This window comes from Hemiscyllium ocellatum, chromosome 15 (genome assembly GCF_020745735.1).
Source record: "Hemiscyllium ocellatum isolate sHemOce1 chromosome 15, sHemOce1.pat.X.cur, whole genome shotgun sequence".
In the NCBI taxonomy this organism is placed as follows: Eukaryota; Metazoa; Chordata; class Chondrichthyes; order Orectolobiformes; family Hemiscylliidae; genus Hemiscyllium; species Hemiscyllium ocellatum.
In genome coordinates this window covers 49,927,999-49,944,170 of record NC_083415.1, presented here as the reverse complement: position 1 = coordinate 49,944,170, position 16,172 = coordinate 49,927,999, and the positions used below count along the sequence as shown (strand labels likewise).

Here is a 16,172-nt window from a genome sequence, read left to right as displayed (position 1 = left end):
TTTCCCAGGCCCTGTCCACTTGAAGCCACGTCTCAGTTATCCCCACAATATCGTATCTGCCAAATTACAAAAGAGCCTCAAGCTCATCCATCTTATTTCTAATACTTTGTGCATTCATATATAGTATTTTTAATTTGTTACTGCCCTTGCCCTTCCTATCAACCCCTATTTCACTCAACCTTACGGCACAATCCCTTTTTGAGTTTTCTTCTTCATTGATACCGTTGTCTTTCTTGACTTCCCTTGTTCTAACTTTCCCTTCCATTTCCTTAAACTTCCAGTTTGTCCCCCCACCCCCGCTATTTAGCTTAAACGCACACTACAGGAGAAACAAGTGTCCACTGATCAGCAGGTTGATTCGATTACCATGGCAACGCCTTGGCCATCGAGTGGCTCCGTTTGTCTCAACCTCTGCTAGCTCACTCATTGTTCATCTTCTCAGTTGAGAGAGTGTTATCTCACTCTGGGGAGGAAAAGGAGCTGCTCCCATGGTACCCAGTGGCAGCCAGGGGAAAACACCCATCACTGTTTAACATGCGGGATACATATGGAAATGAACATTTGTAACAGGGTGGGTGGGGGAGACCTCACCGGGAAACACAGGAAATTAACCGAATCACTCCATTTCATTTCTGTTCTTACCTTCTGCAGGGCTCATCTGCTGTGGTATTTAGATCAAATGTTTGGACCAGGTTGTACAGACTGATGACCTGTGTGTTGAGGGTTCCAAGTTCAATACACCCTTTAAAATTGGGATACTTCAAAGTTTTCGGAGGCTGAAAGAGACAGCAGTGCTTTCATGAGTGGCAGGAATCGTCATCTTTGTGTGTTATTTTTCTAGGACCTCATAAAACATACTGGGTTTTTGTATTTAACATTCTCTCATTAATGCTTAACATGCAGAGAAGTCTTAAGGTTTATACATGTTTCAATTCTTGCCAAAAATCAAAAATTTTGTTGAACTTTAGACATTGCAGAACACTAAGGGGAAGAGAATCAGTTGTAAATCACATTGAAAACAGGTGAGAAGAACTAGAGAGACATTCAGAGTGAAGGGAAACTTCTCAGACTGAAGACTGGACAGGGGTGTCTCGTAGCCTTCTGTATCTATTTATGTTAACTGGAAAGTTGGACATACTCTCACCTTCGAGTCAGAAGGTCACAAGAAATAGCAGGAGATGACCTTACAGTCCAGTAAAGTGGTTCAACCGTTCAATATGATCACGGCTGATCTAACTATGGCCTCAATTCCGCTTTCCAATTTGCCCTCACTCCTTGACACTCCTCCAGATCAAAAGAGTCACACCTGTGCACTACAGGTAGGGTGCTGCACTTTCAGAGGGTCCTCCAGTCAGAACATTAAACTGAAGCCTGTCTGCTTTGTTAGCTGAACATAAAGGATCTCCGGGAATTACTTTAAAGAGGACCCCAGGATTTTATTGAACATCACAATAAAAGATTGCCTGGTCATTGTCAAATTGTTATTTGTGGGATCTTGCTGTGCTATTATTGGTTGCTGCATTTCTTGCATCTTGGTACTGGCTGCACTTCAACAATATACTTTACTGGCTGAAAAACACTTTGAAACAGTGTTGTGGAAAAGGATGCAGGCTTTTCATTTCTCACAGTTGACATCAATGATTTAAATGCAAGGCGAGAAGAGGTGGTATTTTTTTAAATTGAACATGGTTTGTGCAAAATAATCAGTCAATTGCAAAATTGTTACAGTACAGAATGTGATCATTTGGTCCATTAGGTCAGCCCCCAGCTCTCCGAAACAGCATCATGAGGTAGCGCTGTTCCCCTGCTTTTCACCCATGACTCTGAATATTGTTTCTATTCAAATGATCATCTAATGTCCCCTTAAATACCTCAATTGAATCTCCCTCCACCATACTTCCAGGCAGTAAGTTCCAGACTGAAAATACTCACTGAAAAAGATGCTTCTTATCTTGCATTTTCTTCTACAAACTCAGGTCCAGTGGAATATGGTATGCATGCACGTGTGTGCATATATACACACACGTGTGTAAGCGCTAGAGGTTTTTAATCCTCTGACTGTTTCTGTGTAACTATCAGCTAAACTAAAGCAGAATCCTCTAAATTCACTGACTTTAGTGGAGTCTCTCTTTTGATAGACAGGCGAGTTGCCTATCAGAGCCTTCAATATCTAGGGCAATTCTCACAGAGACAGCAACATTTGGGATTCCACATGGTCCCAATGTGCAACTCTAGTCTGCACTGATCCATCAACCAATGCTCCCTCTAGTAAATATTGTCTGCTCTGCAAAAGGTCTGTGCCTAGCAGTGGCTTACAAAATGGGAAGTCAATGCTTGGAATGGCATTGGCCCGCTGATCCCGGTGCATGGAACCTCTGAGCAGATGTACACCTGGAGGGAACATAGCCAACAATACTCTGACTATCTGGGGCTATGGTCCATTCAGCAGCACTTGTTAGATGCGAAGTTGAAGCAGTGCAAGATCACCGCCTAGTGGCGACACCTACACTGCAATTTAAATAACCGCTGACATAAATCTCAAATCACATCTGTGCAAAATATATGAATGAGATATAACGACACCGGAGAAAAAGAATGATTTAGGAACATAAATTACAACAAGCAAGACAAATTGTCTGCTGGCTTCTGTGTCCAAGAATACTTTCCCATCATAAGAACTTCTCCATATCACTGAGTTTGAACAAACATTAATTGAATTTCTTCATGACCTCAAAATGATAGTCAATGGTTCTGCTCTGGCCCTAAAGAGGGAATTTTCTTTCCTATTCACTCTGTCAAAACCTTAAACAATTTTCAAGACTTCTACTGGGTCTGCCTTTATTTTTTTCCCAGGAGATAGAAGGCGCATAGAATAACATAAATTACGACAAGTAAGGCTAATTGTCTGCTGGATTCTATGCTTTCCTCATTCCTGAAGAAGGGCTTATGCCTGAAACGTCAAATCTCCTGTTCCTTGGATGCTGCCTGACCTGCTGTGCTTTTCCAGCAATACATTTTCAGCTCTGATCTCCAGCATCTGCAGACCTCACTTTCTCCTGCTGGATTCTATGTCCAAGAATACATTCTATCATAAGAACTTTGAACAAACATTATCAAATCGAAAGGAAGGAAGGCATGCTAAACCGTTTTTAAAGCTTGGTTAGATCATACTTAATATCCCATGCAGTTCTGATCTTCATGTTGGGGAAAGAGTACAGAGGGTACAGAGAAATTTCATGGAGAGGACAGCAGAATGCGTGTATTTACATATCAGAAAATGACGGATGGATTGGTTCTTCTATCTCCTGGGGAAAAAAAATAAAGGCAGACCCAATGGAAGTCTTGAAAATTGCATAAGGTTTTGACAGAGTGAATAAGAGAGAATATTCCCTCTTTAGGGCCAGAGCAGAACCACTGACTATCAATTTGAAGTCATCAAGAAATTCAATGAGGAAATCAGATGTATCTTCTACACCTAAAAACAGTGAAAAGCTGATAGGAGGAGCATGTGAAATAACATGGCTTTGTGTTGAATGGCCTATTTCTGCCTGTCCTATGTAAATTCACCACTAGAGGGCAAATAATAGCCAGAACAACTCGATGATGAAAGGTGCCTGTGATTTTCTGAGATACTTTGCCCCTTTCCTCAACGAAGTTAGATACAATGCTCCATTTGTAAAATGAAAACAGCTACAACTTTATACTTACAGTAAATTCAGGCGGGTAGCCACCAACATAAAACACAACATCTTCAGGGTTGAGATTCAGTAAGGCATCATTGCCTTTGGCAAACCCATTTCCTTTGGTTTCAGTCACTGTGCCTTTCTCAATACTATACGAGATTTGTCCATATTGCAGTATCCTGCAGAGGGGAGAACGGTGAATTAAAGACAATTTGGAAATAACTCAAGTTGTATCAGCCCTGCATTGTGCGGGAAACATCCCATTTCAGTCTCTGTCTTTTTTAACGTGAGTCATATCAGTCATAAAAAATATGTTGTCTTTTTATTAGGGAACATGTTACCAAGTGACTGTCTGGAAATGAATGTCACTGATATCCACAGATGTGCACATATGGTAATATCACAATGATCTGGAATCTATTTCTGTTGTGGAGGTGCTGGTGTTGGACTGGGGGGGGTTGACAAAGTCTGAAATCACATGATATCACTGAAGTCACTTCACCTGACAAAGGAGCAGCGTTCCGAAAGCTTGTGATTTCAAATAAACCTGCTGGACCATAACCTGGTGTCGTGTGGAATCTATTTCAACAGCAGAGCTACCTACCCCCTTTTTTAAATCAGAAAGGGGTGGGCGATAATGATACAAGCTCATTAACTGCTCCCGCACTGACCCCGACAGTGATTTCCAGGCTTTACTGGCGGGAAAAGCAGAGAAAGAGCTAATATACCTCTCCAGCTTGACTGTATCGAATCTATCATCGCTGACGTCAGAATCTGCTTGTAGAGTGGCCTCTTCGCCGCCCAGTTTGTAAACCCACTCCAGTTTACCATTCTTCACAGCAACACCCATGTAATCCCCATGAGGCTACAAAGGAAGAACTCCTGTTAAAACCTTCGAATACAATCGTCCTAAACGGTGAAAGGAAAACCGACAGCTCAGCTCCCTTACATTTTGTCCGCCAAGGTACAGAACAAACTGATTGGAGGAACTTGTGGCTTGCTTCCTTCTCCGTTTCTGAGCTTGTTCTCTTTGTATGTAGAAGGTCAGAGAGGTGTACGCCCTCAGGTCATCAGGGTTGCTAGGCGATCGCACCTGCACACCCGAAGTGCCATTAAATTTCATCGGTACCTTGACCTGAAGGGGGAGGAAGAGTTGTTTGGAAGGTTATTAAGATGCTGAAGATTTGTGTATGTACCACCTTCCTCTTCGTTTTCTACAAATATTTGAGAATTCATGCTGTCATACCAAACTGTGAAAATGGTAATATTAACAGCTAAGCCCCAAGGAGGCAAACTCAAACTTTAATATCTATGTTTCTAACCTTCCATAGGCAGAAATGTTTTTAAAAGCTTGGGTTGCGCTCTGTCACCATCCCACCACCCCCCCACCCCACCCCAGCCTGTCCACATAGACCAGACCAACACCTTTAGCTGGTTCCATTCTTTCACAACATAATCAGCTCATCTCCTACAAGATCCAATATCTCCTATGTCCACTCGGCTAACCCTGCAGCTCCCCCACTTTCAACTTTCATCATGTTTGATGAGTCTGTTGTTTCTCACTACATGATGACGTGTCCCAGTCTCCAGACACCACCCAACAACAGTCAAGTTCTCCTCATCTTTAACCCTCTTGGCTCTACAGCAGTTACTCTGCTATCCAACATCAAGTCATGACTGCAGCAATGTCACTGCCTCCCAGTAATATAGTCAGCCAAATACTGGGAGAGTCAAAGGCCATACTGTTCAGTTCCATCTGTAATCCTGTCACCTTATTATTTGCCTGATTTACAAGTTTCCATGTTATTCATATATTTACGGTTTTATCAAAATATGTGGATTGTAACTTTCTAAAAACAAAATTCATATAAGGGATGAGGATGTCACTGGCTAGGCCAATATTTATTGCCCATCCCTAATTGCCCAGAAGCCAGTTAAGATTCAACCACATTGCTGTGGGTCTGGAGTCATATGTAGGCCAGACCAGGTAAGGAAGGTAGTTTCCTTCCTTAAAAGGACATTAGTGAACCAGACTAATAGCGTCATGGTTATTGTTAGATTTTTTTTCAACTGAATTCAAATTCCATCATCTACCATGGTGAGATTTGAACCTGGGTCCCTAGAACATTCCCTGGGTCTCTGGATTAACAAGTCTAGTGAAACCACCATGCTCCTGCCTCCCCGTGGACATCCCTGTGGTAGACAAGATGACACAGGAGCAGAAATTAGGCCATTCAGCCCATTGAGTCTGTTCTGCCATTCAATCGTGGCTGATAAGTTTTTCAACTCTATTTTTTCGCTTTCTCCCCATAACCTTTGATCCTCTTGGCAATCAAGAACTTATCTCTCTATGTTTTAAATATACTCAATGACCTGACCTCCACAGTCTTCTGTGGCAATGAATTTCACAGATTCACCACTCTCTGGCTAAAGATGTTTCTCCTTATCTGCGTTCTAAAGGGTCTTCCCTTTACTCTAAGACTGTGCCCTCGGGTTTTCGTCTCTCCTGTTAATGGAAACATCTTCCCAACATCCACTCTGTCCAGACTGTTCAGTATTCTGTAAGTTTCAATCAGATCTCCCCCCGCCCCAAAGCCTTTAAACTCCACTGAATAAAGCCCCCAAAACCTCAAATGTTCTTCATATGTTAATCTTTTCATTCCTGGGATCATCCTAGTGAACCTCCTGTGGACCTGCCCCAGGGCCTATACATCCTTCCTGAAGTGTGGGGCCCAAAATAGCTCACAATACTCTAAATGTGGTCTGACCAGAGCCTTATAAAACCTCAGAAGCATATCCTTGCTTTTAAATTCTAGTCCTCTCGAGATGAAATGACAACATTGTATTTGCTTTCCTAACTACTGACTCAATCTGCAATTCATGGTGATACAATTTGTTCCTGTTGCAGGGTCCACTGGAGATTGAAGTGTGTCTCTTCTGAACTGTAAATGGAAGTTCACCTTAAATCCTCAGTGACCTACTTCATTACCTGCATTTTCCATCTGTTCTTCCTGTACTCTTGAGAAAAGCAGAGGGTTATTTTCCACAGAAGTGAGGGGGGACAGTACAAAGGCATCCAGTAGAACCCTTAATGGAATGACAAGTATTTCGAGCTGAGCTCTGCAAAGAGCAGTGCGATTTATTGCGTGAAGTGACTTATTGTTTAGATATTAGGCTTTGGAACGTCTCTGGGATGTTTTTGTGCAGAGTTGCAGCATTCAGGCTCTGCATTTGGTAAATCTAGAAGCCTGCAGGATTTTATTACAGGGTGTCATGCTGCAACAAATCACTTCTCAAATATGCCTGGCCCTTACAAGTTCAATGTGGTAAGTGAATATCAGTGTAACGCAGTACTTTTTAAAACACATACATCATTTTTGTCATTGTATACCATTCAATACCAGCAGCATCTCAAGCTAAATTGTACAATCAAGCATTTCATTTGAAAAAGAATTGAACCCTGCAACCTAAAGCATTATGGTCATTTAGTTCTGCAGCTCAGAAATTTTACAAGTAAGTGATCACAGACAAAACTGTAAATCATTCTCTCAAAGCAACCACCAACTCACAATACGAGAGGGAGGAATTGATTTGATTTGATGTATGACTGTCACACATACTGAGGTACAGTGAAAAGTTTTGTCTTATATGCTTTACAGGCAGGCCGTACTAAACAAGTGCATTAAAGTAACAGAACAGAGTGCAAGTTAGAGCATTACAGAATTAGTAAAGCTTAAAAAAAATTCCATTGAATACTTGCCTTGTTGGCAGCGTTTCTGGCCTGGGAGATTAATAGGCGAATGCGATCGATGCTTGCAGAAATATTTGATGTCTGGTTCCGGGATTCCAGTTTATTTAACTTGTCCAGGAGAAGTGGGATGGTTTCGTTCAGAGCTGCCACTGTCAGAGGGATACAAGGAGAGACAAATGCTTTAAAAAATAAAGAAGTGACCCTCCAAAATAAAGAAGGGTAGCACTTCACAAATAACTTGCTGCTGGGACTCAGAATCACGTTTAACATGGTTATAGGAGTGACTTTCCCCAGCTTTTGGGCCCAATTTGAACTTTGTGTAGGCAAAAGGGTTTTGGTCATCCTCACTGGGAATCCTACTCCCCAAGTGGAGGAAATGCCATACAGAGTCAGCATTTCCAGTTTGTGATCTGCCCATTCCTTGCACTGAGCAAAACTAATCCGCAAAGTTGGGAATAACAAGTACTAATGGCACAGGCCTCCATTCATGCTTTCAAATTCGCTGTGCCATCTGCACTGGAGTACAGCCAGCACATGTACTCTTCAACCTGACTGATACTTACTTTCAGTCCTGCTTTATAATCTTTGGAAATAAATAAACAAACAGAGTCACTTGGTATTTGGGTTTGAATCATATTGGAGAGAGAAACATGTTGCTAAAGCCTTGTGATCCACATTGGTCAGGACAAACACAAGAAAAGCAAGTCTAAAATCACAACAATATGTCCTGTAGGAGAAGACAGCACGGATTGGTTGGCAAGTTGAAGCTGATTGGTTGGGATGGATTCCATGGACAAAGCAGCAGGAAGCTTTAGGCTTCCCAAGCTCCTGGATAAAAGGCTCAATCTGAAATATATTCCAAGCTCAAATATGGCAATCTCTCCTTGGGCCTAATGCGGGAACAAACTGTGATCTCTGGCATCATTTGTTTTCATAAATATTAAAACATAACTAATTGTTGACACGGACAACTTCAATCTTCATCACAAGGTGTTTTCTTCTGATACACTGTGATTCAATGCCACGTTAAGTTTCCTAATATTGTAGGTTCATGGCAGATGGAGTTGTTCAAGGCTAGAAAGATTAGAGTTAGGAAAACCATTTTTATGTAGAGGGTGTCTGGAATTCGGTCCATGAGTTGGTGGTGGAGGAGTAAACCCTAAACTCTCTTTAAAAAGTACCTGGATCTGCACTTTAAGTGCTGTAAGCTTTAGGGCTAAGGGCTGTGTGCAGGAAGGTGGGATTAGAAAGGCCACCTGGGTATCTTTAGGAGAGTATGGACAAGATGGGTCAAATGGCTCCCTTCTTGCTGTATCATTTCTGTGGCTAGTGTCAAAATTAACCACCAAACACATACAGTTAAGTGAAGTGAAACTATTTACTCCTTAGAATCAATGAAATTAGAACGTCAATCTTTCTAAGATCAGTTTCAAAGTGACTCCACTTCAGGCCATTTCAGTAAAACTACAGCAACAAGCAATCAGTTGTATGCTGTGGGGACAGGATATAATTGCCATTGCCACATACCAGACTTATTTGCTTCTTGGAGAGTTTTGTTAAACTCCTCACTGTCAGAAGGTGCTCCACCATATTTCTCTTGCCATTGCTCGAGGTTCTTTTTCATGGGCACCAGCGTGTTCTGCACATTCACAGCTGTGCGATTTGCAGTCGCAGCTACATGCTTAGCACTTGCAATAGTATCGCTGATATCGCCTGCAAGGAAAACAGAACTCACGCTGTAATGGCATTTTCAAGATCACAGATCCAACAGCAAGTTACATCTATCCATCAATAAAAGGGTCCTGGGTCAAATCCACTCAGCGCACCCCCACGTTGCTCATAATTCATCTGTTAAGGTGGTCACTGCTCATTACATCTCCTGATCACCTGCAGTTGTATTTAGTTTGACAAGGCAGCTTCCTACTTGTGTGATCAACTGCAAATTCAAACACTTTGAGGGAGCAAAGACCAGCCTTCAGTGAACTAAGCCATCTGACATTTAATATATTCACTGTACAAACACAAGTCAATAACAGAGTAAAACATTCCAATGGGCTTCACAGGAGGCATTAATCGAAGAAATGGTGACACTGAGTCACTTAAGAAGATATTACGCCAGGTGACCAAAAGCTTGGTCAAAGAGTTTCAAAAAATTTCCAGAAGTGTTTTTACAGGCAGGAAGAGAGGCAGCGAGGTCAAAGGAGGTCAAGGCGGCCGGTGGGGGGAGGGGATGCTGAGAGGTCAGGGGAGGGGAGGGAGGCCAAGGGGAGGACCAAGAGGACTGAGGGAGAGCCGAGAGGTTTGGTGGGGGGGGGGGGGGGGGGGGGGGGGGGAGAGACTGGAGACTGAGCCAGTTGAAAGCACAGCAGCCAGTGGCAGAACAATTAAAATCAGGGAGGTTCAGGTGACTCGATGGAGTTTGTTTGACTGTCTTGTCTCCATGTTCAGTGTAAGCTACCCTTCCTACAGCAAGTACGTTCTACAGAAATACACTGCAGCAACTCAAAGTTAAGAACTACCCCCTTTCCAAGCCGATCGGGGAAAAGGGAAGAATCAACATCAACTCGACAGTGAGTGAACCAACACGGTATGTCACAGCAACATCAGACAACACTTTCAAAACCCACAGCCACAAGCACCTAGAAGTGGATATGTGGAACACCACCACTTGAAAGTTCCCCTCCAAGCCACTCACCTTCCTGACTTGGAAACACACTGCTGTTCTTTCACTGTCTCTGGGTCAAAATCCCAGAACTTATTCCCCAGTGATATTATGGGTTGACCTGCAGTGATTCAAGACAACAGCTCATCACTACCTCATTGAGGTCAACTGGGAATGGCAATGACCCAGTCAGTGACACCATATCCCATGAAGTAATAATAAAGCAATCATTTCCAGAGCTCACATCCAACATCCGGAAAACCCCATACATGTGAGAACACCATCAGAAGGGTGGTTCTAGAACATAAAACATTACAGCGCAATACAGGCCTTTCAACCCTCGATTTTGCACCGAACCGTGAAGCCAAAGTGAAGCCCATCTAACCCACACTATTCCATGATCATCCATAGTTCTACTGGTATGTGAACCATTACCATTCCAAGGCAACGAGAGATGGGAAATCAGTGCAGCCTATCCAACATCACCTAAAACTCCAGATAAAGTCAGGAGTTGCCATTTGTATTGCACGTGTTTTTTTTTTCAGGTGCCTGAACCACAAGCACAAAATACAGAAATTCTTCATTGCCCACCAGGACTCCCCTTCACTTTGCAGCCTTTTATTATCTTTATAGGATAGCAGTCTGGTGGTCTACGCAGTAGCAATCTACTTCTGAGCCAGCAGTTCTAGACTCAAGTTCCATTTGCTGTGGTGTGATTTTCATGATGGGGTTAAACAGATTTGGATACCAACTTGCAAACACCCAGCAAAGACAAGTAGTTAAAAAGGAGAGATTCCTGCTCAGCTGAAAGAAATTGGAGCCTCCACGATCCCTATCCACAGCTCTGGAATACAATATAGATGTAAACTTGTGTGTTGCTCCTTGGGGTTCCATTGGGCAGACAGCTGGTGTTGTAGCATCCCAACTGCACGGGGTTCGGACCCCACTCTCACTTGGACAGCTCGTGCTCCATGGTGGAGGTTGTCTTCTGCGTGCCTGCCTCTGGGCAGAGAACTCAAGAAAACAACAAGTGATTTTATATAACAATGCTTTAATGCTGAACGTCCAGCTCAGGCTTTGGCCTGATTACAACTGGGCTGCAATATTCCAAATGGAATTGGTCTTTTATCTTGAAAGGTCACTTACTATTGGTCATTGTGTATGTATGAGGTGACCATTGTCATTTTCACTTTAAGTAGGTAGTAGATGAATGAGCGTAGGTAGCTAGATCATTGATCAGGCACCCAAGGTGTGCTAGGAGTACTTTAAAGACACAGAGCCAATTTGGAGCTTTTGAACTCCGAAGCCAACTCAAAACTAAAATTCAGGTGATTAAAATTTCACCTTTAAAAAGCACTCTCTAAAGCACTTGGAATTTCATTCAATCTGCTCCAATTATAGAATGTTAAAACAAAGGAGCGTCAGTAATGTTGATCCTGAAACGACCACACGGTCATTAAAACTCATCTGACTCACTGATGGCCTAAAGGGAAGGAAGCAAGTCTGCTACCTGAACCAGGAGTGATTCCAGACCCACAGCCAGCAAGCCTTTTCAGTTCTACTCAAGAAGGTCATCCACTACAAACTTTCTTAAAGGCAATTAATGCTGAGTCTGCTAGTGATGCTGGTGCCCTTTGAATGGATTAAATCACAAAACTGTCTTTGCTCATTGGATAAAAGGGGAGTGGACAGAGGGGCAGCATACAGCCCCTTAATTATTAAAGGCTTTTCTCTCCCCACAAGTCAGAATTCCAAGAAAAGGGATTGTACAAATCAGTGGGATCCAGACTTGACTAAACAAATTGCAAGTTGGCTCCTTGCACCAAGTTTCTGGAACTTCTCTAACTTATAAACTCAACGTAATGGTTGCTGATGACAGCTAACTGTTACTCTGCCTGTTATTCCAATGTCAGGCAGAAATAGTAAACTCAAGACCATAAGTTGTAGAACAGAAATAGGCCATTCGGCCCATTGAGCCTGCTGTTCCACTCAATGTTGATTCAGTAGTCTTCAATTCCACTTTCCTGTCCTGTCTCCATACCCTGAATGACTAGCCATTTAGCTATCTCAGCCTTGCTGTTAAATACAACTGCACACAACGGGCATGGGAAATGGTTAAATCATTGTAATTACAAGGACGTTTTACTTTAATTGTTGCATTTAAACAAGCAACAAAAACTTGTGCTGAATAGTAACTGACCTCTAGTAATATCTTTCAGCATATCTTGAAGTGATGTCAGCTGATTGAGGAGCTGCTCTTTCTTGGCCTTTGCATCTTCCATCCGTTCCTTTGACGCTTCCAGTTTCGGTTTCAGTTCTACAGCAAGATCGCAAAAAGTATTTGAGAGCGCCCTTCAGTGAAACTTTCCATCAGATCAGAGCATGAAACCATCACCTACCTTCTTCAGATTTCTTCTGAGCTTTTTTAGCTTCCTTCTCAAGCAGCGTGCTTGCCTTCTTCAAATTAGCTGCTTCTTGGGCCAAGTCTTCATCCATCACTTGCTGAAACGCAGTTTGCAAAAATATATTCAGGTGAAATGGGTAACTGTTCACTGACTTTCATTAAATGAAAGCTCAAATGACCAGGGAACATAGATTTTAATGCAATCAGATGGAAGATTAAAGGGAGTATGAAGAGTGGTGGGGCTGGGCTCTGGAACTCACTGCTTGCAAAACCAAAATGGTGGAGGCTGGAATCCCCATCTTAACTGTGGGAAAGTGGGAGTAGGCTTGACAGCTCTTTGTCAGTTAGTATGGACAGGACGGGTTGAAGGGTCTTCTCACAGCTGAAAATCTGTGTTTCTCCGGCTGACAGGAATGGGCGGTATTTTGGAAGAACTGAAGAATTTCTTGTGGAGTTGATCACTGGGTAGGAGGACATGTTACTTCCTCATCAATAGAAAGAGTAAAAGGAAATCAATTTGATATTTAAATGTATACACGTTAAGCGCAACATTTACAGTTGATAGTCTGTGGCTTATTACTGAAAAGTCAGAATGGAGTGTCACCTTCAGGTGGACTGTAGATAACTAAACGACTTATTTTGGTAACACAAGATTAGTTAATTAAATTTTTAGGTGCAATGTCTGCCATTTTTTTGTATTTTCATTGCAAATGGTTACAGATGTCCAGTGTCAGGTCCTATTGCAAATGGTTGCGTCTACATGGTTACTGGGCACCCATAACACTGCAATCATGGTTACCCAGCAACGAAGGCAGTAGGCAAGGGTGTAATTAGAGCCACATATGCTGGTTAGAGGCTCTTATGGTGCAGCAGAGCAGTGTCCCTATTCAGTCAGGGGATCAGTTAGCTCAGTGTTTGGCTGCCTAATTTGCAAAGCAGAACAATGCCAACAGTGTGGGTTCAATTCCCACACCAGCTGAGGTCACCATGAAGAACTCTTCTTTATAACCTGCATGACCCTCTGGTTAGAGAGCAACCCTATGGTTCCATAGGATGATGGCTACTTTACCATCACTTCTGGGCTAGAAGGTCCATGTTTAAGTCTGCCCTACCACTGAAGTGAGAAATTGGCTGACTCCAAAATTGAAACAATCCTTTGGGGTATGTTAATAGTGGTGTGGAGCTTTATTTTACATTTTCCTTTGACAGCAGCCTTCGGGGACTAATGAAAAATTATTGGTCCACGGGTTGAAGGCCTGCTGCAAAAATGGTCACCAACATGCATCCACATATTCATCATGATTGTAACCGGGATCCCAGAACCTGATCTGCATATTACAGCTGATGGATGCTGCTCAAGATGGCGGCAGCTGGAGCATGAACCGCTAATGGCTCAATGTAGCTCCCCCCCCCCCCCACCCCCCCACAAAGGATCCACTGATAAAAGGAGAATATTCCAATTCTCTACCTGACCTGGAACCCTCCATTTTACCTTTAAAGCCTTTGTTGCTGCCTCATCGGCCTCTTTCGCTGCAGCCTTGGCTCTTTCCACTGCCTCAATAATACCAGCATATGCATTGGATGCATTCACTGCTCGCTGTATAAATCCATCTTGGTTTGTATCTTCAATTGCCCTGTGAACAGCCACAAGATGAGATTGATCTGGGAAACATTATTTACCTGTTAGCTGTCTAAATATTGAACAAGTCGCGTTAGTTGAGTATTTTCCAACATCAAACTGCCATTGAGTAGAAATGCAAGTGTGGAAAATATCCTTGCACTTCATAACTTGAAGCAAACAGGTAACAGATGCAACCTGCAGCTATATTCTCATCCAGCAGAGACCCCCACCCACTCAGACCACACCAAGGTACAATATTATCATTTGGGAATTGTCAAGCGAGGAACGTGCCAGGCATTGTATGACTCTGTGTTTCGGAATCATGAAATAGTTTGATAACAAGCTACCAGGAAGGTAGAGTGGAAACAATGTAGTTTATAAAGTGGGTAGCAAAGCCAGGTTTAGATTGGGCTAGACGTTGAGAGTCTACCTTGGCATGTAGACCCACCTATAAGTCAGTCAGGTTTCATAAAAACTGATGGACAAGGTATTTGCTTTGGAAGGATTAATGTTGATGCCTCTATTAAACACCAGCCAATTTGATGGTGTTGTACATTTTGTTTGGGTGATGTGGTGAGGACAAGATAAGCTTGTGATCCTGGAGTCAGATCTGCTATCTCTGGTCCCTGACAATCTTAATAATTAGCTCAAACTTGCCAATGTTACTTGTACCTATAATAACAGCGCAATAAACTATCTATTGTTAAGATTCACAAAAAGTTGGTCCCCCAGCACTATGAGCCACACAGACTCATTAGTGACAGCACATCAACCCAACTATTAACAGGTTAGTGGTTACTTCCACACTATATACAACAAAAACATCAGAAGAACACAGCCCCTATGCAGACCAAGCGAATGACACTGCCTTTCATTAATCTAATACAAAACTAGCTAACTAGTGATGCAGTGGCCCAATGGTTAGTACTGTTGTCTCACAGCTCCAGGGACCTAGGTTCAATTCCAGCCTCGGGCAACTATCTGTGTGGAGTTTGCACATGCTTCCCAGTCTGCTCGTAGGTTTCCTCTAAGTGCGCTGGTTTCCTCTCACAGCCCAAAGCTGCACACCTTAGGTGGATTAGCCTTGCTAAATTGCCCATAGTGTCCAGGGATGTGCTGGCTAAATGGGTTAGCCAAAGGAAATGCAGATTATGGGGTGGAATATTCTTCAGGGGATTCGATGGGCCAAATGGCCTGCTTCTATACTGTAGGGATTCTATGATTCACTAACAAATTTTCAACTAGTTCTTAATTAGCTTACCTGGACAGATTTTTTGCAAGCTCATCCAGGAACTGTGCATGTTCCTCAGCACGCTCAATAATCGGAATTTTGCTGCTTGCTGGTGAGAATTTCTTCACCTTTTCAATGAGGGGCATTCTGGCACCATCCAACATTGCTGCCAATCGCTCATATTCCTGGTCACCAAGAAAATGAATATTGGTTACATCATCCTTGTCACCACAATTCTAATTTTCATTTTTGACTTTAAGGAAATCAATAGCATCAATGTGACTCGGTGGACAGTGCTCTGACATCAGAGTTCAGAAAGATGAGTCCAATTGTTGTCTTGAGTGCACATACTAGACAGAATACTACACTATCAGAGGAACTGCACTTCAGAGGAAACATCAGTTTGCTGCTAAAAGTTCTGCTGGATATAAAAATCCTGTGGTGCTATATTTGTAACCAGGGAGTTTTATGATGTCCTCCCTCAACCAACACCATCAGAAATTGGATTATCTGTTGACTTGCTGCCTATGGCATCTTATTGTATGCAGACTAGTTAACATGTTCATGTAACAGTAACTGCACTTCAGAAATTCTCTCAGGGCACAAACAGCACCTTAAAATGCAGCAGGATTATGGTAAGGTGCAAGATACACATCAGTTCTTTCTGACAAGGGCAGGGTTCCTCTGAACATTAAAAGCTGAGCTCATCCTCAGGGTAGCATTTGAAGGTTTTAAACATTTCTTTGCTGCAGGTAGAGAAAAGGTGATTCAGCAATTCTGTGCACACACAGAGTACGGATCAAACAATTGGGGTGACTTT

At 42.6% G+C, this 16,172-nt stretch overlaps 1 protein-coding gene across 2 annotated transcripts in view; it reads right to left on the bottom strand.

The window, feature by feature from the left end:
* lama5 (laminin, alpha 5) overlaps positions 1–16,172 on the bottom strand; it is a 299,172-nt gene that overhangs the window by 37,456 nt on the left and 245,544 nt on the right. For both annotated transcript variants that reach the window (XM_060836449.1, XM_060836450.1), the window contains exons 55-64: positions 15,383–15,537; positions 13,993–14,134; positions 12,496–12,598; positions 12,297–12,413; positions 8,962–9,147; positions 7,444–7,583; positions 4,633–4,818; positions 4,412–4,548; positions 3,709–3,862; positions 643–776 (exon numbers count right to left, since the gene is read on the bottom strand). In XM_060836449.1, coding sequence (XP_060692432.1) covers positions 643–776; positions 3,709–3,862; positions 4,412–4,548; positions 4,633–4,818; positions 7,444–7,583; positions 8,962–9,147; positions 12,297–12,413; positions 12,496–12,598; positions 13,993–14,134; positions 15,383–15,537 — 1,454 coding nt within the window. The remainder of the gene's footprint in view (positions 1–642; positions 777–3,708; positions 3,863–4,411; positions 4,549–4,632; positions 4,819–7,443; positions 7,584–8,961; positions 9,148–12,296; positions 12,414–12,495; positions 12,599–13,992; positions 14,135–15,382; positions 15,538–16,172) is intronic.